This window comes from Arthrobotrys flagrans (genome assembly GCF_004000055.1).
Source record: "Arthrobotrys flagrans strain CBS H-5679 chromosome Unknown unitig_3, whole genome shotgun sequence".
Lineage (NCBI taxonomy): Eukaryota > Fungi > Ascomycota > Orbiliomycetes > Orbiliales > Orbiliaceae > Arthrobotrys > Arthrobotrys flagrans.
In genome coordinates, this window is record NW_027137547.1 from 2,648,324 (window position 1) to 2,670,637 (window position 22,314).

Below are 22,314 nucleotides of genomic sequence, written 5' to 3' on the forward strand. Positions count from 1 at the left end.
TACAATGTAACCACTCCCAGATTCCTAATACAGAAGTATATTGTAGGCCTATCTTGTGAGCCTCAGCGAGGGATTTCGACTTTTTTCTGTCAGATAACAATTGATAGGATGGGATGCTTTAGCCTGAAATGTTGGATTCAGCTAGGATGACATGCATGTATCATGATCATTTATATTGAAGGCAACCATTTGGCAAGTTCTTAGGGATTTGATATACTATAATGTGGAGAGTATATAAATTGGGAGGAATCTGCTCTGATCTTAGTCTTTTTCGTCTCTGGCATATATAAACCAGAAGAACTTTTATTCTACGACTTGTATAGAGTCCTAGCTCCATATATATATATTCAATTTCATACACTCGAGACCTCAACTCTTAAAATATAAAAGACAGAATGCAGTTCTTCACCACTGTTCTCGTCGCTCTCAGCTTGGCCAGGTAAGCCCGCATCTATACTTCCAGACCTAAAACTTGAAGTACCGGTCGGTTCAACTACAAAGATTCTAACATAAAACTTAACCCCCAGCGTCGCCATCGCCGCCCCACCTCCAGTCCCCGAACCCACCATCACCAGAATCACCAACCCCGGCGCCAAAATTTCAGAGCCCACTATCACCAGAGTCACCAATCCCGACGCCAAACAAACCGGCGTACCAACTGTTACCAGAATCTCAACCCCAACTTGTATCACAAAGTTCACCGTCACAACATCTTACCCACCCAAGAACCAACGATACACCACTACCGTCTACAAAACTTTGGCTGCTATCCCACACAATCTTGATTGCAAGGATTGTAACTTGGAGGTTGTGACCAAAACGATTAATACATCGAGGAGACCGGATGCTACTGTTACTAGGGAGTCTACTTTATTGAGGGTTCCGATGTGTTATTTTTTCCCAACCCCTCGTCCTTGATTGGATATTGTAGGGCATGTCTTTAAAAAAGGGCACTGTCCTTGTAGTTAACTTTTCTGGGTTTCCGATTTGGCTACCTTTCGCAAGCGTCTGTATATATTCGTGGGATCAAATTTTATACCTCATTTTGCTTGATTTTATAGGTTTAAAGTACACGATGCCCAATAAATGAACCTCTGGAGTTCTCGCAGTCCAAACTTGCAACCCTATCAAGATTTAGAAAGTCAGACCTGTCTATTTTAGGTTGCTTCCGCTAGTACAACTATCCAACAATGCAAACCAAGTAGATTCAGTTGCTTAGAGTCCGAAGTCGAGTGTACCGAGCACGTGGACCCTATTAGGAAGCCCCGTAAACCTCGTGGCGATGGATGGGCTTGGAGCAGATCTTAACCTACTTCTACATTGGGATCACCATATGGTCATGCGAATGGCTTCATGTAAATTTATATAATTTGTATTTCGCGTTTTTCCAGCTTTATATAACATTTTTGCAAGGACGTACATTGCATCGCGCTTGCATTGGATATCAAAGAAATCTCGGAGGATGCCCATGATGAACGAGTTGAAAAAAGAAAAAGAAGAAATCGTGATATGCCCCCTTTCCCAAACAGGTAGTGATAAAGATAAAAGGGAAAATCTCAAAAGGTTAGGAACATAAAAAAACCCATACCCTTTAAAAAAGAGATTCTTAAAACAACAAAGATCAAAAACTCCAAATCTGTAGATTCGAAACACCGTGAAGAGTCGAAAGGATGACGTTGATAGAAAAAAGCAGAACCCCCCCTTCTCCAATTTCGTGCAAATAGGATACCCATAGCGAAAGAAATATTCAAAGATAAGAAATAGTGAAACGAGAAAGCCAAGGCGGGCCCCATGACAATGGTAAAAATAGCAGAATCTTGTCTTCAACTTTTCGAAAGAAATGCGAAAAGGAATACTTTTCCATGCAGCCGGGAAACGTTGAAAAATAATAATAATAATAGCAATAAACACCAACCGTATGACCAAGGATAGGGGATATCTTCAAGGGAATAAAATGTGCGAGAAAGGTATAAAAAGAAGAGTTAGGAGGTAGCTGGCTAACTAGGCCGCTAGGTATATGAGAGAATATGATGGTTTAGACGGCTGCGGGGTTCGCACTAATGCGTGTGTCCGCAAACAAAGGTTCCAGTGGGACCGGATATGGCACGGGCGGGGTTGGTGTCTTTTGCCTTCCTGGTTGCGTGGCATCCGACTTTCTCCGTTGAGAAGGCGTGAGTGACGAGTCCTTCCTAGGTGCGTTCTTCTTGATGCCTGAAGAGTGGATACCACCGACGACACTATTAGTTCTAGAGAGTGCGTTATTCTGGTTTGCTCGGAACGCTGTGACAGGGACAGAAAAGGCGCGGATAGGTGAAGATTCGGAGCCCCGGCGGTCTTCAGAGAGGAGTGCGAACTCGTCGAAGCTAACCAAATCCTCAGGAGCAGCATCAAGGTGGTGTTCAACAATATAATCTCCCCATTGAGTGGCATCGAAAATGGATGAGGCATCCCATTCAGAACCCATGAAAATATTCTTGTTGAAGGAGGAGGAAGAATCCCAATCCTCGCTAGGGATGGAGGTACTATACTGGCTTTGGGATGGGAGATAGGCGAAAAGTTCCTCGCTCGCTTTTCCACTAGGGGTTGTGGCAGTGGTGTTGCTGTTGCTCGAGTCGGCTTTACGATAGTAGTCATCGGCGGTCATAGTAAGGACACGGTGGAGACCATCGACTTTTTCAACAATGCAAAGAAGACGCTCCGGGTTGAGCTTGAAGAACCCAGTCCTAGGTGGGGAAAACCCCTTCTTGACAGGCTTTGTTGGAGTCTTGTCGTCAACAGATTCGGGGACCGGAGTCGGAGATGGTGACCTTGAGGGAATAGATGGCACTATAGTCATGTTAGAAGAGCTATCGATCGTGTAAACAGGGGTTTCCTACTTACCATCGTAGATCGTAGCATCGCTATCGTACTCAGAATCATCCAGGACTTCGTCAGAGAAGTATGGTTCGAACATGTCGTCCGAGTTTTCGCCGTTATCGCCACAGATTGTGTATGAATGGTTCATGATCTTCTGAACTACTGGATCATCCATATCCATATAAATATCTTCGTTTTCATCGTCACTGTCTTCCGAAAGAGCAGCTGGCGAATTTGGAATCTCTAATTCGGTAGGGATAGCGTCTAAAAACCCATTATCTGAAACTGGAGCTGGTGCTCCGATAATGAAGTCCGTCTCCTCATCGAGGATGCTCTGGTCATCGTCATCGAGGTCGTCCATGTCGTCGTCGTCGTCTAGTTCATCAATATCGGATGATAGGTCATTGTCTTCAACATCGCTGGCTTCCGATTCGGAGATCATGCTATTGTACTCATTCAATGCATTTTCATCGTCGTCGATCTCAAGGTCCATTGTCAAGGACGAGCAGTCGCTGTCGCTCTCATATGCAAAGATTGGAGCGCCGCTGCGCTTCTTGGTCGGTGTCTCGTCTTGGTGGTGATGATGATGTGCGAACGCCCCGAGTGCAGTAGGCCCCGCGCTGCCTGTCTTCTTATTGCGGATTTTTTTGGAGGAATGTTGTTTTTTGCCTTTAAGATGACCTCTTGATGTCAGTGCGGGGCCTTTCACATAAGGTTTGTCGGTTGAGTCTTCGGAGCCATCTTCGCTGTCGTTACCTTCTCCCTCGGCGATTTGGCTCGAGTCGTCTCCAGTATGGTCCCAAGATCCTTTGATTTCAGCCTTCTTAGGAGGCTTGTTGCTGGAGCTATGTTTCTTGCTTTTCGGTTTTGAGATTCGGTTACCACCAGAACTAGGCTTATGGAAGATGTCTTCGATATCCTTGCGAGTGCTTCGAGGGGTACGGCACGATGCCAAAGTCCACTCCATTCTCATTCTATTGTGACGAGCCATTGTGGATGTAGAAAGCCGGGATCAACACGGCCGAAATATATCTCAGTGGTATATGAAAAAAAAAAAGCCAATTGGGTATATCCAATGGCAAAGAGCGAAGCACGGAGCTTTAAGTCTGCACCTCTTCACAGGTATACAGAGGGAATGGGTATGTGTGTTGAGGGTGTGGAGTCTGCCATCATAATGTTAGCATCGAGTAGCAGCATATTGGGCAATTCTTGGGATGCCAGCATACCTCAAGAATTTATATGCCAATTGCTACTCGGCAGGGTCGGCAGAACTGATTATATCAGTAGGAAATAGTGAAAATAGTCGATATCAAGGCTCGAAGAATCCGTATAGAGAGGGAAAAAAACTTTTGGACGGGTTTGAATTCAAGAACTTTTTTGGTACGAACCCCACAATCACAGTGTAAAACGCCAAACAAATGTATGGTATATATCAATGCAAGCGGAAGATGGAAACTGTCACTTTTGGTATTCACAGGGTCTTATGTAACCGAGTAAATTAAAAAGCTTTGGAGATTTGGTTTTTCCAAAGCCTGTCTATTGGGGGAAAAGGGCTTCACGATAGGCAGAATTTGAGTGTTGGACAATGTGTTGTCGGTGAAGTTAAAATGGCTGTTTGCGACAAAAACGCCAAGAAAAGTGCCGGAAAATTCTGTTCAGTTAAGGGAGGTATGAGCGGGAAAAAAAGGTAATTGGGATAGAGTTGGGAAGATGTCTGGGTCTTTTAGATCAAATGGCGGAGGGTCACTTTGTAAAGGTGAAAGATTTTCCTGCTTTTTCGGAGCTCTTGGAAGGGACTGGGCGGAAGCTTAGGGTAGTGATTATCTCTTCGTCGAGGCAATGTGTTCTTGTCTTGTTCTCTCTTCTCTCGAATGCGACAACGAGATTGAGTAGGGAACAGAATCCGGTGATGATATCTGTCCCGCTCAATATCGTTGGGATAATGGTTGTAATTGGTTTGGGTGCAGGTTGAGAGCTTCTGGATTCGATTTGATAGTGCAATGTATGATCCTTCTTCACCAAAGATCACAGGCACTGATAGATCGCGTGTGGATGGTTGTCGTTGTCGTATATATACTTATATATCTCATATATATAAGTGAGAAGTATGTATATCGAAGTCTTTGTAAGATGGTTTTGGTTTAAATCAGGACGATGATTTTATGATCAAGTCGTCCAATATTCGTTCCGTTCTTCGATATCGTTCGTACTATGTTGCTAAAGCTGATGGCTGAGATAACGGAGTATATACTTCGCTACCCCAGAGGGGTATTTACAGCTCTGCGACAACCTGCATGTTGATGTAACTAATTCTATGGTTCCAATGTTGAATTGCTTGCTTTGGTTGGAAGGGGATTAAATTAGATATTACAGAGCAGATTGGTCCCTGTGAGAGGAAAGAGTGCGATAAGTTCCAAAAGGAAGAAAGAGAAGAAGGAGAGAGAGAAAAAAGAAGAAGAAAACGAGGAATTTGGGGAAGCGATGGGCGGTTTAAAGCCAGGTCTGTTTGTAGCACAACTGTAACCACGCCCGCACACACCCTTTGCTTTGTTCTAGTTTCTGCTCTTCTTCCCGTTTTGCTGGGGTTAATCAGCACTGCCGTTACATTAGTTTCACAAGACTCGTCGAGGAGAGTCCTATTTCTGAGTCTTCGAAAGAGCTTTTTTTTTTTTTTTTTTTTTTTTCTTATTTTCCATGCTGCTAATTGAAGAAAACCAACTTGACCAGCCTGATCAAACAGGCAAACGATCTGTGCGGTTCATTGAGCCGACTGCAGTGTTGGGTAGGATGTCACTCGACAATCGATCCTCTCTTCCTCTCCATCTCCCTTGCACTGCACTGGGCTAGGGAAAAAAATTTATAATTTTCATGCCAGGTATCGATGCTTCTTTTTCACTTTTCGTGGGCGTAAGACAGGTGTGGGATGGCTAGCGGGGCCATACTAACCGAATCGGGTTTAGCCGGCTCATGCATGGCTTCATGGACCCGCCTGATGGAAGCTTTGGTCAATAAGTTTGGGAGCTCTATCTTCAATGACAAGGTACCTTGCAAAAGGGTCTTCAAAGTGGGATGTTGGGTATATCGATACCGTCCCGCTATTTCATGAACCAATTGTCTCGAAACAAGGGGATGCTGGAACCCATGCTTGTGTTCATGGATTCTCCAGAGCACTTTACCAGCAACGGCCAACGAAGCCTGGCATGATGGCAATTCTGATAGTCGACAGAGTACATACATATGTCTTCCACATGTGTATGCGGAAGTATGTACATACTGTGTACATATCTTGTCCGATTGCATCTGACAGCCTTTCGGCTGGGATTTCATCCTTCGTCTTTGGTCGTGCGTCAACGGATTATCTTCATGCTCACACTTGAGTGCCTCCTCATTCTAATTCATTCTCTGACTCTTGATCTCCCGCGGGCAACGCTTGCTGGGTATATCAAGCATGTTACGCGGAGACCCATTGATACAACATCATGGTCTTCCGAATTTGATCTCAAAAGGATCAACTCTCTGATGGCGTCAGATAGTCTGGAGCCCCGTCGATATCTGCTCAATCTCCCCAACAAGGGCAACTATCAGCCACTCGAGACGGATAGCATTCCACCCAATGTTCGACTCCCTTGAATTTAACTTTTTTTATCATTTGCATGCAGTTGCCTCCTACTGGTACTTTGCTTTGTACATGTACCTCTACAAATCTAACAGCAAACAACACCTTCGTTTGGCCCACAATTTGTTCATATGGGAAATCAATCTTGAAAAAGATCCGATGAATCGATTGGGCAAAGGTGGGGCCAGGCTGCTCGACTTTCCCTGTTAGTGCATCCTTTTTTGCAGCTCAAGCAAAACGACGTTTGAATGCATGAATCTGCAGATGTACAGAGTAGACATAGGACGTATTTTTAGGATTCTGATAAACAAGATAACCCGCCGTCAGACCATAGACTTCGTCTCCTCATAAGGTGGAGAATCACCTGCTTATGGGACCGCAAAGTTTGAGAAAAAGAAACGATTCCTCCCGAAAGCAGAGGTAGGCGGCAGAGCGAATTGCGAAAAAAAAACAAGATGGCTTTAGCAAGCATTATCAGCCAGTATGCAATGCAATGGCAAGAGGCGGCATTCGTCGTCCCTTCTCGCTATTAACGGGATATTCCCCGGCTGGGAAACAGGATGTGATCTCCAAGACCTTCAAGATCCAGGATACATAGACGATCCTTCTCTTCGGCCTCGTTTTCGCCGTCAGGTAGTCTTTACCGGAGCGGGAGGAGAATCGATTATCCCCTTCCTCGCTACGAAGTACAATACAATGTTAACTTTGGTCTCGAGACTGTCATGTTAGCTTTTCGCTTGCGAATCAATTAGCCTCTAGAAAGGCAAATTTCTGCAAGCTAAGGTTTTCAATCGTAATTATCCGACCCCCGAAACAAAAAACCGCCCATGCCTGAACCAATAGAAGCATTCCGTTATTCAGGAAGCGATGTCATAGAATTAACAAAAATGTGGAGAAGCTCAATAGCTCCTTGAATAGTATATACATCAACCCTGTCTCGTGATCATCTCTGCTGACGAACCGGTGCAGTTATGCATTAAAACTCCCATCTTTTTAGCCTTGAAGCCCACCCACATTCTCATGACAAAAAACGCGGGGTGGTTTTTTCGCTTGTTGCAAAATATTTTTTTTACCAGGATTATTTTTTTGACAGTCGCATTGGCTCCTGCCGCTTATCGATAAGGGCTTTTTTTTGATTTCTTAGCCAGGGTTAAATCGACTGGGGTATGTAATAGCAACAAAAACGTGATCTAAAAATTCTACATCATGATTCGGAGGTATGGTGAAGATGTTGATATATCGATATCCAACAATCTCGAAATCCATATGGGGGTTTCGTCTCATCGAGATATAATTAGTCGACTTTTTACTGTTCCAAGCATTAGCTAATTCATACAATATCGTCCAATACTCGCCACCCAGCAAAGGAAATTCAGGACACCTGTTACCTGCATGGAGCTCAATCGACTGTCAATTGTTCATCTTTCGCGCTCAACAATTTGCTCCGAACCCTCCACTATTTCTAAATGCTCACCCATTGCGACAAGCCGTAACTTACCAAACTATTTACGGACACATGTACACAAACCATTGGTATGCAGAAGGCAAAGGAATGAGAGCGCTGACCAGTGTAGGCAACCGGGTTCTCCAACTGCACTCTCTATAGCCTAGAGAACTAGGCTATAGCATGTTTTCGCTCCCCACACTGCACGCTAGTGTTATTGCATGAGCCGACATTTTGCTGATGCAAGCATTAACCTACCTTTTGGAAGGGAAACCAACCAAGAGCTCGTTCGCTGGCCGTCGCACTAGTCGCCCGGCTATAACATCTTGTATTCCTGGCAATATGCTAGCTATCTTGAGTACAGGCTGGGTGTGGTTTTGGCATGTGGGCCGTTTTTTTTGCGGAGTTCATGCAGGGTCGGACCGGGTCTTGTTTTCGAAGTTTAAAAAAAAAAGAATTGCGAAATTTTATTTCCTTCGTTTAGCGCGGAGCACCTTTTGAGGGGCAGTGATGCGAAACACACGAGCAGATACTATTATCCTACTAGTATAATATCGATAAAAATGCTTATTTTTTTTTCGTTTATAGAAAGTATACTAGTAGACAAAATCTGTTAGGTTCACGACACTAGACGAAAAGTTCTAAGACATTCCAAAACTTTCGAGGCTTTACTAAAATCTAACATCTCGAGTCGAAGCCCCCTTTCAAGCCTGTTTTCTTTGCCATTGACCTGAGCTATGTATGTCAGACGACGGAACGGGGCGAGACATAAGATGATGAGGGGAAACATGTCAGAATTTTCCGTGCTGGGTGGCGTTCTTCCTGCCCCTCCTTCACCTTAACTCTCATCGTTAAGAGGTGGGGACCCTGAATCGGAAAAAGTAACCGCTCTCCTCGCCTGTGGCAACCTTTCTGTCGGAAGTTACGTTTATTTGGCAGGTGGGTTCTTCGCCATCTCAGACCTCCAAGCTTCCAAAGGGAGCTGCTGGATCGAGCTCCCGCAGCGCAGGGCGCCGGATGCCGAGTTTCTTGGTTAGCTGTTTGGTTTAAAGTAGCGCTTGGTAACAAGTTAGATGGGGATGCCGCACGTGGTGAGCTTCCTGCTTCATCGTTTCGTAGCTAAGATGGCACATGGAATCACACGTAATATTCATTTGAATTGTCATCATTGGATACTTATCCTTTCATACATAATGAGGACTACTAAACAGCGATTCCTGTACACCGACATCGGCTGCCATGAATACAGATGTTAAATGAACCCATGCTTCCGAAGTTGTGCCGGCGTGCTGGAAATACCACTAGCCCTCTTCAGGCGAAGAGTATAACACTGATCGATGCCAAAAGTGGGATCTCTATGGCCTTTAACATATAGATTCGAAGCTCGAGATTTATTCACAGAATCATAGTATTCGAGCTACTATAAGCCTCTGAATATAAAAGGATCCTCCTACACAGGTGCGGAATCCAGGTCAAGAGAAAGATACTAATACAAAACTGTACTCCATTATAATTTCGGGTTGCCTAAAGAGATTTTGTTCTTTCGTCAGAAATTTGCAATATTTGTACGGAGTTTTATAGCATCAATAAATTCACGGTTTAAAACGAAAACTGTTATTTCATGTCCATTGAACTCAAGATCATTAACCACATAAAATCCCACACGGTAGTTTCCAGCCACGCCGTCCCTCAAATCAACATAAATTCAAAATCATAAAACATCAAGGGTGTTCCCTCGTTTCGAGCTAGGTAGTACAACTGTCCCAAATCAAGAATCGATTTAAATTTCGGGTATCATTGAAGGTGATGTATGTCAAGGTATCCAATTCACCTGGTTATGTAGCGTAAAAGTGCAACAGTGTGCAACGCAAGCTTGTGAAATGAAGAGTTTACGATTTGGACAAATGAAGGCTCTGATATCTACCTAGGGGCTCTTGTAAATAAACATCCCATTCTACCCATGTAATTAGTCGAATTGGTAGGATCTAGAAAGGGGTTTAAAGTCTTGAATTTGGGTATTTCTTGAAATACGGAAGCGGTACTTGCCTTATCACATACTACTCATAACATAACCTATCGTTTAGATCAGATTGATCATAGCTCCAGTAATTAAATCTATATTTCACCAGATAATATATCGATAGTAATATAACACCATTAAGTGAAGATTGTTTCTAAATACTTTTTTTAACATATTTATTCCTGGTGTGGAAGAGAGAGCTATTGATGGTTAGATGTGTGAACTGTAGATATCTCCACTCACACCATGATATGATATCATAGCACTCCCCCAAGCATTCCTATAGCCTTCAAGCCCCATGAGACACTCAGTACCTTCTAGCCATCATCATCATCATCCAAAAAACCATCACTATCATCCCATCATCGACATCTACACATACCTTCAACCCACTACGTACTAGTCTATCCCATCACGTAGCTAATCCGCCAACATCTTCTTCAAGCTTCCACAGCTCCGCACAATCTACGTCACTTCATTGATCCATCAAAACGAACCCGAGCAATTCGAACCACCGTCCTCATCTTCGTGTTTGCTCACGCTCCTCAAGCCCTAATCCTTTTTTTCCTATGACATCTATCTCTCCTCCCGTTAGCCATCGGCTCAGCTTCATCATCAACCACCTCATAAACCAAGCTTTAGCACTCGCCATCTCTCAACCTGATCATCCTCATCATTCGTCGGATTTAGATATTAACGACGATTTCACTAACGGCTCTACTCGTGCTAGTTACACAGAGCTTTTAGGGGTGGAACTCCTCCACGTCGTCATGGCTGCTATGGGTGCTCCCAACTCGAAGGGAGGTGCTCTCAAAAAGGACGAGGATTCCACACCTCGCCATATCGGATCGTAAGTTCATTTCCTTTCTTCTCCCATCTTCACCCAGTCTCCCAGCGGAACAGATTCTAGGTTATTGCAAACCTAAGGGGACTAATTAACATTACCACAGCGTCCTCGACTCCGAGATAATCCGCATCACGGTTGGTGAAGACAAGCAAGTCCTCTACGTCCACCGCGCAATCTTGGAAAAATCGGACTCCCACACCCTAAAACAGGTCATCTCAGGTAAATTCAAAGAAGGCCGTGGTGAAAACGGGTTGGATTGGAGTTCCGAGGATCCTAAGACCGTTCGTCGATTCTTGACGTACCTCTACTCTGGTGACTACCATGTTCCAAAGCCTGAGCTTAAAAAGTCCGCCATTGAATCTCAAAATGGCGTGGAAGCAGATTCCGGGCCGGTTCAAGCTGGTAACGTCGAACAAGGGAAGAAGTCCAAGACTGAATCGGATGAGCAGAGTGTTGAACAACCCGGTGTTGCTCGTCCATTAACTCCTGTCCAATACCACCTTGAACACGTTCGTCTCCCGACTTGGAGGTACAATACCGATGCCGGAGATCTTGAGCATACTCCACGTATTGGAAAGGAGTTCGCCTTCGGTGACGCAATGCTCGCTCATGCCCGCCTCTATGTCTTCGCCCAGTACCACCTCCTTCGCCCTCTCGAGATCCTCACTCTCCAACGTTTGACCCAGGTAATGGTTCTCGCCGAGACTCACTCGCACAATCTCGAGGCCGACATCATCCCGGTCATCGAATACGCCTACCACCACGAAGACTTAGACCGTCCACCAGATCTTCGAGAACTCGTTTCGCAGTTCGTAGCCATCCACTTCCATCAATTCGAGGGAGAGGAGATCTATGACATCCTGGAGGCCGGGGGTTGCTTCGTTCGAGATGTCTGTTCCAAGCTCGGCCGCCAGCTCCTCGCCAACGAGCTCAAGTCCGGTGGGGGGCGAGGAAGGGTCGCCCACAAGGCCTATGGGAAGACGGGAAAACCTACCCGTGCTCACCCACCTGGACCCGTAAGTCCTAATTTGATATCCTTTATCCTGCCCCGCGGTTAAGAAAGGTTGAGGAGAATACTTTTTTGTATCGATCCTATTTTGTTTTTTCTTTTCTAATACGTCTCAATTTTCATTATTGTTATTGCTATAGGCGAATGGAGACTAAAATCTTGATTGGTTGGCCGCGTTCCGACAGTATCGCCTTCCGTCCAGCTTTCGCCCACCTGCTCTTCCAGAAAATATCGCACAATGGTATAGTATCATCGACAATCAAACTGGATGGTGAAGAACCTTCTTTGTGATATTTTACTCTCTTTACGAGCTTGCAGTGGACTGACCGGTGGAGGATGAATTTCTCGGTTCTAATAACTCTTTTCATGTTCTCCTTCCTTCCAAATTCTTTTTTTTTCCGAAGCCCGGTCGAACTCTTTCCTATCCCTATGAGAAGATCACCGAGCAATATTTCTTTCTTTCTTTCTTTCTTTCTTTCTTTCTTTCTTCTTTCTTTCTTTCTTTCTTTCATTACTGTTTCAATCAAAGCATCGTGATAGTAGCACTACTGGATGCTTATAGCCTGTTTACTACATGGTACAACCCTCACCCAAATACTACCATTACTTCCCCCCATTAACTTCTTGCTACCCTTGAAGCTCTTTAAACTTCCGCTCTACAATCTTCTCGACAAAGTTTGTGAGCCATTCATTCTGAGTTCCATCTCCCGTGAAGTATGCCTCCACACTTTTCTACAATTTCCAGAAAAAGTACCAGTAGTCAGCATCGCCACCATCCTGAAGAACACAATGTAAAGAGCAGAAAAGAAAAGAAAAGGAAGGAAGAAAAGGCATACCTCAACATACTTCCCAACCTGATCAACCTCAATATTCACCAGCTCTCCAACCTCTTTTTTGGCAGTAACGACCTTCTCTTGAGTATATGCGATCAACATGACCCCGAACTCACCCTTAACATGATCCACATGCGTAACCGTCAAACTAGCACCATCAACGGTAATAAACCCCTTCTCAACAATATACCACACATTGCTCATAAACTCCGCTGGCAGTTTAAACGTAAAACTCAGTGCGTTCCCATCAGGAACCTTTTCAACAATGGTAGCAGTACAATCAACATGACCTTGTACCAAATGTCCACCAAAACGGGAGTTTGACGGCAGCGGCTTCACCCCACCACTTCCCTCCACCGAAACCTCGGATTTTAGATTCTCAGCAAGTTTGGATGATGTAGACATGGCACGTTCCAGGTTTACGGCCGACCCGACGGCTAATTGGCCCAGATTTGTACGTCGGAGGGTTTCGGGCGCGATTCCGAGTTTGAAGGAGTCACGTGCCTCGGAGAGGGCGGTGATTGTGAGACAAGTGCCATTTACGCAGATGCTGTCGCCGATGAGAGCGTCTGTGAGGATTGGAGCACAGTCTGAGATTGTCATGGAGCAGCCATTGCCGCCGGTGGAGGATGTGTCGAGGGGGAGGAGTTCGGAGACGGCTATGCGTGTGGGTTTAGAGTCAGTGGCCTATGCGACTTTCGCGAGTGGGATTTTTTTGGTCGCCTTACTTCCGACGGTTTCTAATGAATATTATATCAGTTCTTAGATTCTATATAGTTATTGATTATGGGACGGAGAGTATTTTGCAAACCTACGAGCCCGGTGAACATTTTTGCGGTGTGTAGTGGTTACGAGGCTGGGGTTGTCGTTAAACCTGAAGCTAACTAAAGATGTGGTGAAAGGAAGAGTCGGCTCTTTAAATACATCCAGGATTAGCCATCCTCGGCCGACAGCTGACAAAATGAGCCGCCGTTGCACAATATGCATGTTTTTACTAATACCAGTACTAATACTCACTAACAGTTAACGTCGTGGAAGACGCTGGATTGAAAATCAATATTTTAAAAAAGGCGGATGTCAGGGAATGCAGCCAAGACTCGACTCGCGCTCATCAGAGCTCGGCCAGTTACGACCATCGACAACGCAAACCAAACCAGCCAGCCTCGAGGCATGCAAGAGATTGGTCCGGCAAGGCAAGAGTGGTTTCGAGGCTAAGAGTTATCTAAATAATAGTATTAGTACTAACCATATATAATTCCAGCGTCAGTGAGGAGTTCACGGTCATACGAAGACCGGACAACAGCCTCGAATCCGGGGCACAGCTGCACAGCACAATCATCGCATTGCGTCGAGGCGCGTCCGGTCCGGTCCGCAAGGCCCTTCAGCAAGAGCAATCTTCCGCGAGCCAACCGGCAGACTTGGCTGACTGTCATGTTGTCCGGCGAGGTTGACACGCTGCATTTCAGCAGCATGTGACATAACACCCCTGTCGCCGTCGCCGTTCCGCCCTGTTTCGGCCGATTACCAATCCCGGTTGGTTACACACGCAATGCCGACAACATATCCAACGCAGGAAACTCCAGACTTCAAAAACAATCCAACAGATTGATTCACAGCTGTGTGCACATATTGATTCAACAGGATGGCACCGAAACTACTATGAATTTGACCAGTCAAACACTGTTTGTTCTAGCTAGTTATCTAAAATATTTAATTATTAGTTGTAATGCCATGCCAACCCTTACGACCAACGCAATCCTTCTCCTCATCAAACAACCAGAGTTCCTCCGGGTCGTCCAGCTGTTGTACCCTCATTCCATTCTCAGCCATGATTGCCTTCCATACGCATATCAATCTCATCCATACCCAGCAGTTCCCCATAAATAGTCGAAACTTCCTCAATCTCGTCCAACAGCCAGTCCTCCAAATTCCCTCTACTAACTTCCACCTCATTCAAAACCCCCTCCAGCGCCAATATCTTACTTTCTTCATCGGTAGATTCATCTAGTGCAATAGTTTTCGCTCTCTTCAATTTATTCTCGATTGCCAATCCTTCCGCGATGATACTACTATCTTTCCTCTTTTCCTCTTGCTGTTTGATAGCTGAGATGTTCTCCTGAAGTGCGAAGGTAATCGCCATTTGTTTTATCTTGAACGGAGACATTCAAAATGACAATCCTTGGTGACATGTGCAGCATTGGTATCGTTGAAATCCACCCAATTCTTATCTTGTTGAGAAATGGCCTTAGTTTATCCACACGGGATGGATGCTTCAGAAGTTTCTTCTTGCATAATGGAAGAGATTTTAAAATCGGTCCGACGACGGTAGGTACTTTCGCCGGTTCGTTGCGGGATAGCAACAAAGCAACGGATTGACGAAGAGATTCATTTTCGACGAGCGTGGCAGATTGAGAGTCGAAATCTTGGTCTTCGTCGGTTTCGAGGAAGGCAGTAGTAGTAGTCGAGATTTCTATCGGCTCGCTTGAGAAGGAATCTTCGATACTGGGCACAAAGATTTGAGAGACTCCTTGGGATGGAAGGGAAGCGATCGTGCCTATTGGCCGGCGGGAAGATATCGCATGTAGCTTAGCACGGAGCTTGGCAGAAAGACTAGCGTTAGCCTTAACGTCGTAGTATGTCGGTGTTGACGTTGCTAGGAAGGATGAAAAAAGCTGGTTTTCAGGTCCTATTTTGGACGCGTCTGGAGCCTCTTTGCTAATGCTGCGGCGAGGGATTCGACTGTACCGCATTGCATAAGGATATTAATAAGGCGACGGGAAATTTCGAAAAAAAAAAAAAAAAAAAACTTTGTGTAAGGGTTTGCGCTTATAATGCTCTTCCCCCCTGCTAGATATAAACAAGAGCTGATCCCTAGGCCGGTCTTGAAATTGCTGGAATTTTGGAAGGTGACCATGCACATACCCAAGCTGTATGCCCATCCCTCACAACTTGAGTTTTCATAATAACATCCGGACCTCAGAAAAACTCTTTATACTTCACTTTTTGTGGTCAAAGTCCACAGCATGATATATACTAGTCTTTTTATCCATTTTCCCAATAGAATTGTTGGTGCCCCTTGCAGAAGTGCCAACTTCAGCTCTCAAAAGTCGTGCAACTACGTTCATCACAATTGTATCCTCTGCAGCTGTCACAGAAACGGGAAACACGTCCCAAGAAGTGAAATCCCCCCAAAACAGAATTCATCACATCCGGATACTCCAGAAGCTCTCAATGAAGAAACCGGGCGCGCACCGAATGGATTCACCAACGTTGAATATTTGTACTAACTACTCAAAAGATTGCCGTTGTTATACAGAAATGAGACAGCCCGAGATAGGTCCCGGTATTGCGACACCCGAATATCAAGAAGCGCTAAACGGGGTTCCGTTCCACGGCAAGGCGCAATATCCGGGTATCGCTGGAAGCCGACGCCCGGTCTCGATATGAGTTGGAGCGGCATGACAGCCGGAAATTCTGACCCGCTTGAACCCAAACCAGTAAGGCGATGGCTCGTCCCTGGAACGGCGGAACCATACCACCTCGAAGGCGAAAGCCAGAATTCCGCAAGAGAATGGATGGCGGACTTTCTCCCAGGATTCAAAGAGGGTGGTCCAGGATTGTGGGCCACAAATGGGGAAGCTAGCTTCACTAAACGGGACTCAGCGGATGCTTCACTGTCGGTTATTAGTTCCGGGCCTGAGAGCAGAAACACAGGATAACCGCTAGACGAAGTGTTAGGTCATGAGAGCTCCCAAGAGCCCAACCAGTCATGCAATAACGAGGCTTAGTTTAACACCGCCAGTATTAAGATTTTGTTATAAATTTACAATAATTTAGTGCTGTCGTCGAATCAAGGTGTGGAACGCATAATTGATGCAGAAGCGCCTAGCTCCGCTTGTAAAAGTGTTTTGAATGTTATATCTGCCGATTTTATATGTACTTTCAATGTGCAATCCTGTCTCTAATTAGTATAAGAGAATACTCCTTTCGTTGCCTCTGGTATGGATGCATATTTACGTGCGGATTGGCCTTTTGAAAACTTCCTTTAGATGCTGTCTTTTGTTGGCTAGTGTCGAGATTTAATATAATCATGTGATCATCAATATATATATCCTTTAAAGAAAAACCAAAAGGAAGGAAAGGAAATGGTATAGCACTGAACGTAATGGATGAGGTGTACCAGCCAAATGATCATTAAATGTACGTATCTGCACTATGCTAGCTAGAAGGGGTCTATGAAACATTAACGCGGTTTTTTCCTCTTAATACGGTATCGCTGGCACCGCGTGCAATACGTATTGAAGTGGTAGCCTCGGTCCCAGAGCGCCCTTCAGGCCACGAGAATCGTGGCCTTGGTTAGCAGCACAGGAAGTGAAATTTGTGTTGCTGGGCGCTTGAAAAGAACCCGAATTCAAAATATATGTATTTAAAACTACTTCTTTTCTCGCGCAGCATTATTGCGGGGAAGCCAGGCTACGAGATCTGATTCTAAAAAAACAAGCATGCAGACGAGCCTGAAGGATAACATCGCGGTCGCGCTGGTGCATTAGATAATGGTGTATGGAGGGAAAAATAATAAAAGATAAGGATAAAGGATTCGACTTATATATGCAATCTAAAACCCGCGAGAACTAAAACATTCCCGTCAATATGGGATGCATGTGTCTATCGGCTTTCTTTTTTTTTTTCAGAATGGGGGGGGTGGGGTGGTAACCCTTTATGACCGTGGATTTCCTCCCCCCCTCCCTCCGGATACGAGATAGTGCAACTCTATATTCTCTCAGTCCAGTGCACAACATCCTAGAAGCTACTCTAACCCTGTGAAGAAAGTTTCCCTTTAAAATCTCCGGCAGTGAAAGAATCGAGAGATGGAAAACGCCCTAGCCGACTAAGGCCTAGCCATGACTTGTCGGTGGAATATTCATCGACACATGTTGAGGTGCGTATTAGACAAACCTACTCACCTCACCGAGTGAATTCGTACTCGGACTCCTCTGTACCTCTTGGTTGCAGAAGCATCTCGAGGGTGATTGCTTCCCTAGATCTGTATTCTGGGGCCTGTCCGAACTAGCATTGTAATGGGGTCCACTTGAAGTCTCCAACTCATATATTATACGGTCAAAAGTGTTAATGCTCGGTAATGAACAAGGGATATCTGATTAGGCGAGGACATTAGTAAATTTAAAGTTTCCTGCGGGTGGCTAGCGCAAGACTAGGCGATTAGATAGAGCTAGAACCAATAAGTTATACATACTGTGTATCTCGAGATCGCCACCTGTTTCTCTCACAGGTTCTTCGGTGGGCAGAGAATTTGGAGGACTCAGTAGTGGAGCAGCAAGACTCGGCAATGGAGCAACAGGACCTCGTAGTTGAACGACAATGCCTTGCAAGATCGTCACCAACCCGGCCAAAACATAGACCAGAGCTTCTCCAACGAAAATTAGAATGCCCACAAAAGCCATCGTTCTCCTCTTGCTATTGGGAATACTGTTTCCGGGGAGTTATAAACCGGGGTTTGAAGTAGTCAAGATAGTTGTGAGGTTAGAAATAGAGAAGTGCGAGAAAGTTTATGGCATAGGTAGAAGCTGCTGGAAACGAACAAAGTGTTCAATGTACTGTGTAATGGGAGGAAAGGGAAGAAGGGAGCAGGAATTCGAAGGAATGGAAGCAATATATACTCATATCATCCTCCACTGAGATCAGTCAAGGAGCATGGGGAACTTTGAAGAGCGACAGCCAAAGTACCCAACAGACCCGGAGGAAAACGAAGGTATAGGTTTCGGGCATGTTATTCGTCTATTAGATTCATTAGTGGTTGTACAAACACCACCTACAGTTTTACACTTTACCATCCAAGCTAAAGCGTCCTTTTTAGAGGAGTTTGTAGTTTCCGTCATCCTATTCCCCTCATTAGCTTTAAATTTAATAATTACTGTTAGGCTTAGGTGGTCCGAAAAAGAAGACGGGCGTGAATGACCTAGGCCTAGTTAACACCCAGCTTTCGAATCGCAGCATCAAAGCCAACAAAATGCAACAAGCGAATTGCGTTGCGAGACTTGGCATTCCTTCCTAGTCTCGTGATCAGAATGTTGTTCAGACCTCTTCTTTGTGTTGTTCTCAGATTGGCCGAACAGAACAGATATCACGAAACAAGGCCCACGACACCCAATCGACGAACCTGGCGCGCGATCCTCAATTCAGTTCCACCAGCAGCTCCTTCGAAGCTCGAGATCCGGCCGCTTCACCCACAATCAGCACCCTCCTCCTCCTCCTTTGAAAAACAATGCTAGCCGCACTTTCCGCCTACCAACCCCGCCAGCTTCTGGCGCAGGTTCTCAATTTCGGCCTAATCCTGTCAACCGCCTTCATGATGTGGAAATCTCTATCATTGGTCACCAACTCCCCTTCACCCATTGTCGTAGTACTTTCCGGATCCATGGAGCCGGCTTTCCAACGTGGTGACCTTTTGTTCCTGTGGAATCGAGGTGCAGATACACAAGTTGGCGAGATTGTGGTGTTCAATATTCAAGGGAAATCAATCCCGATTGTGCACAGGGTGCTGAGAAAGCATGTTAGCCGGTATGTTGGAAAGCTCATAAGCATATTTATATTCAATAATGAAAATAGTTGGAACGTATTACTAACCCAAGCATTATCTATCCATCTATATATTAATATAGACCATCGGCGAAACAATCAAAATCTCGTGCCTATCCTCCTCTCAAACTCCTTACCAAGGGTGACAATAACGCCCAGGACGATGTTGTTCTCTACACCCCAGGACAGCACTACATTGACCGTGAAAAGGAGGTCATCGGAAGTGTCAAGGCATATGTACCTTTTGTCGGGTATGTCACAATATTGTTATCAGAGCACCCAATGGTGAAAACCGTGGTGCTAGGTATCATGGGATTGTTCGTGATCCTTCAGAGGGAATAGTGTGTGTGGACTGGAATTAGACAGGTTTGGCGTCTCGACCAGTAATTTGTAGCATCTTGTACTGTTTGATATCTCTACAACATGCTTTAGAGCAATTGATACAGCAATTACAAAAGTTAGGGACTTTAGGTGGTTAGTAGTCTTTACTCATTAGTAACAAGTATCTAAAGACCTGAGTATTGCAATATCTTACAGAGCCCTCCGTGGGTATCACGCTTTTTGAATCCACACACAATATGCCAAGTTGCATCGAAATCCTCCCGTATCTCTAGACTTCCTCTTTATCCATATTATCTCTCTTCCCTGTCCTCATCTTCCTCCCTGCTCCCTTCTCCTTCTTCTTTTCCTGCCATTCCTTAATTTCCTTTATCGCTTGCCTCTGCGCTTCCCCCACACTTTCAGCCAATAAGCTCACCTCCCCCTTCTCCACTTCCAAGGGATCCAACTTCTTCCCCAGTGCCTTCTCGATCCTTGTAAACTCTTCGATGTCATATTGAGTGACCAAATTCACGCACACACCACTTCTCCCCGCTCTCGCTGTTCGCCCAACTCGATGGATATAAGTCTTGGAATCCCCCGCAATATCATAATTAATCACATAATCCACCGTTGGAATGTCTAATCCTCTAGCAGCCACATCGGTAGCAACCAGAATATTCCTACTTCCCGCTTTGAACTTATTCAACGCTCCCAATCTTCCGGTCTGGCTTAACTGCCCATGCAGTGGGATCGCTGAGCATCCTAACAAGCGTAATAACACGCTAATCCTCTGAGCGTCCATAATGGTCCTTGTGAAAATTATCATTGTCTTTCCTGCAAACTTTTCAGCGACGAGATAGACGAGGTACGTATCTTTATCCTTCTGAGGGATAAGCATGAAGTACTGGAGTAGCGACTTGACGGTTTGGTATTTGGAAGACACTGCAACTCGTACGGGGTTCGTCAAGGACATTCGTTGTAGGCGCTCAACTTTATCAGTCATGGTGGCGGAAAAGAGATATGTATGTCGCTGCGGTGGGAGGACTTTGAGGATCTTTTCGATGATAGGACCGAAATCGAGGTCGAGGAGGCGATCAGCTTCGTCCATAACTAGGTATTTTAAGGACCGTAAAGAAAAGCCCTTTGTGTTTTCCAGGTGGTCTAAAAGACGACCTGGGGTAGCAACAATAATATGCGGACGTTTCGAAAGTGCGATAGCTTGCGGCATCATATCCATCCCTCCGACTATAACACATGTTTTAACACCAAGTGAGCCTCCGATGGCTTCGGTTTGTTCCGATATCTGGAAAGCTAGTTCACGAGTCGGTGCAAGGATGCAGGCAAACAGCGTGGAATGGGGAGAATGGTAGAGAGCTTGGAGGATAGGGAGGGCAAAGGCTGCGGTTTTTCCAGAGCCTGTTTCTGCAAGGCCGATGAGGTCTTTACCAGCCAGAGCGAGCGGGATGGAAGCTTGCTGGATCGGTGTAGGTTTGTGGAATTTAAGAGTTTCGAGGGTTTCGCAGAGTTGGTCGATGATTTCCTAAAACCTATATCAATAACCGCCGATTTAGAAAATAAATTAAAGCAGCGACCCACTAGATCCTTGAAAGATTTGGATTCTTCCTCTCCTTCCTCGCCCTCGACTACATCCGCGCTAGCTTCCCCTTCACCAGCTTCTTCAACATCGCTATCTCCCGACGACTGCTTCCTTCTCTTCTTAACATCCCCATCACCTCCATTCTTAATACCACTCGACTTTCCAGACCCCGCAGAAACAGCAGTTTGTGTCTGTGTCTGTGTATTCTTCTTTATCGAGGCAACAAGATCCGACAATGATGGAGCTGCCGGCGGTACGAGTTCGTCCTCCTCATCATGTGGCTTCAAAATCTTCCGCTTCTTCGTTTTATGCTGTCTATCGCGGTCCATATTGACGTCTCTCTGTGTAATTGGTGTCCTGTTAGAAGCTTCTTTCTCATTCAGCGTTGGAGATTCGGTCTTTTAGCGTGTGTATACTGTCGAAGCAGGTGCAGGATATTGAAAAAAACAGTTGAGCTGGAAAAATTTCAAGCCGCGCGAAGCAAGTCGCACAGACTTGGCTTGGCGAGGAAATACCGCTATTCCTATTTTGGAGATGTCAATTTCCAACACTCACAACGCGGAATTAAGGGAGCCATGTTGTTGACTGGTGAAAGCTACGTCTTGTCTTGTGTTGTTTCCTGCAATATAGCCTTGTGGGCAGTTACACAGCAGGTACATGTCCGAAGGCCTTGCCCTAGTCCTGCCGGCACAGTACTGCTACAAGGTCAAGAGCTACACAGCCCGGAATACTTTGTATTGTTTCACGATGTTGATTATGTAGTGTATGCTGCTGCAGGATAACTAGAAGAGAACGTGGATTATTTATTACAAAAATTAAAGTAAGTAGATAGTTACTTTATATTCCTCCAAGGTATATCTAATGAAGCTCAGCTTCAGCTCCGCCAAAACCACCAAGAAACGAAAACTGGCTGATGCTTTTCAGTTAACAAAAAAGTCTCAACCGTGGTATCATAAACGCTAAACAAAAAAAAACAAAATTAAAAAGTCCAAATCGCCTGAAAATGAGGGTGATGCCGACATCAATGCCATGCTAAAATGCTAAACCAAAAAAGGCTAGAAAGAAGGCTAGAAAGAAAGAAGAGGCAGAAAAGATAAACTCCCAAGACCGTTTGCCGAATTGCTATGCAGTGCGTGTAAGTATATAATAGAAAATTCAAAATTCAAAAATCCAG

The 22,314-nt window shown here is 45.1% G+C and overlaps 8 protein-coding genes across 8 annotated transcripts; 4 read left to right on the top strand and 4 right to left on the bottom strand.

The window, feature by feature from the left end:
• Nucleotides 1-395: 395 nt before the first annotated feature.
• On the top strand, nucleotides 396-918 carry DFL_002145 (uncharacterized protein; the record flags this gene model as incomplete). Its single annotated transcript, XM_067630889.1, has 2 exons — nucleotides 396-439; nucleotides 528-918. The coding sequence occupies 2 exons, from the start codon at nucleotides 396-398 to the stop codon at nucleotides 916-918; spliced, it is 435 nt and encodes a 144-aa protein (XP_067493487.1).
• A 1,117-nt stretch (nucleotides 919-2,035) lies between these two features.
• On the bottom strand, nucleotides 2,036-3,847 carry DFL_002146 (uncharacterized protein; the record flags this gene model as incomplete). Its single annotated transcript, XM_067630890.1, has 3 exons — nucleotides 2,036-2,826; nucleotides 2,881-3,525; nucleotides 3,613-3,847. 3 exons carry the CDS (start codon nucleotides 3,845-3,847, stop codon nucleotides 2,036-2,038), a joined length of 1,671 nt encoding a protein of 556 aa, XP_067493488.1.
• Nucleotides 3,848-10,505: 6,658 nt separating this feature from the next.
• Nucleotides 10,506-11,947, top strand: DFL_002147 (uncharacterized protein; the record flags this gene model as incomplete). Its single annotated transcript, XM_067630891.1, has 3 exons — nucleotides 10,506-10,786; nucleotides 10,887-11,799; nucleotides 11,933-11,947. The coding sequence occupies 3 exons, from the start codon at nucleotides 10,506-10,508 to the stop codon at nucleotides 11,945-11,947; spliced, it is 1,209 nt and encodes a 402-aa protein (XP_067493489.1).
• A 472-nt stretch (nucleotides 11,948-12,419) lies between these two features.
• DFL_002148 (uncharacterized protein) lies at nucleotides 12,420-13,455 on the bottom strand (the record flags this gene model as incomplete). The annotated part of the gene is made up of 4 exons (XM_067630892.1): nucleotides 12,420-12,524; nucleotides 12,629-13,284; nucleotides 13,354-13,365; nucleotides 13,437-13,455. 4 exons carry the CDS (start codon nucleotides 13,453-13,455, stop codon nucleotides 12,420-12,422), a joined length of 792 nt encoding a protein of 263 aa, XP_067493490.1.
• A 244-nt stretch (nucleotides 13,456-13,699) lies between these two features.
• Nucleotides 13,700-14,076, top strand: DFL_002149 (uncharacterized protein; the record flags this gene model as incomplete). Its single annotated transcript, XM_067630893.1, has 2 exons — nucleotides 13,700-13,818; nucleotides 13,887-14,076. 2 exons carry the CDS (start codon nucleotides 13,700-13,702, stop codon nucleotides 14,074-14,076), a joined length of 309 nt encoding a protein of 102 aa, XP_067493491.1.
• A 371-nt stretch (nucleotides 14,077-14,447) lies between these two features.
• Nucleotides 14,448-15,375, bottom strand: DFL_002150 (uncharacterized protein; the record flags this gene model as incomplete). Its single annotated transcript, XM_067630895.1, has 2 exons — nucleotides 14,448-14,741; nucleotides 14,800-15,375. The coding sequence occupies 2 exons, from the start codon at nucleotides 15,373-15,375 to the stop codon at nucleotides 14,448-14,450; spliced, it is 870 nt and encodes a 289-aa protein (XP_067493492.1).
• A 3,533-nt stretch (nucleotides 15,376-18,908) lies between these two features.
• Nucleotides 18,909-19,564, top strand: DFL_002151 (uncharacterized protein; the record flags this gene model as incomplete). The annotated part of the gene is made up of 2 exons (XM_067630896.1): nucleotides 18,909-19,204; nucleotides 19,306-19,564. The coding sequence occupies 2 exons, from the start codon at nucleotides 18,909-18,911 to the stop codon at nucleotides 19,562-19,564; spliced, it is 555 nt and encodes a 184-aa protein (XP_067493493.1).
• Nucleotides 19,565-19,832: 268 nt separating this feature from the next.
• On the bottom strand, nucleotides 19,833-21,469 carry DFL_002152 (uncharacterized protein; the record flags this gene model as incomplete). Its single annotated transcript, XM_067630897.1, has 2 exons — nucleotides 19,833-21,083; nucleotides 21,140-21,469. The coding sequence occupies 2 exons, from the start codon at nucleotides 21,467-21,469 to the stop codon at nucleotides 19,833-19,835; spliced, it is 1,581 nt and encodes a 526-aa protein (XP_067493494.1).
• Nucleotides 21,470-22,314: the final 845 nt, after the last annotated feature.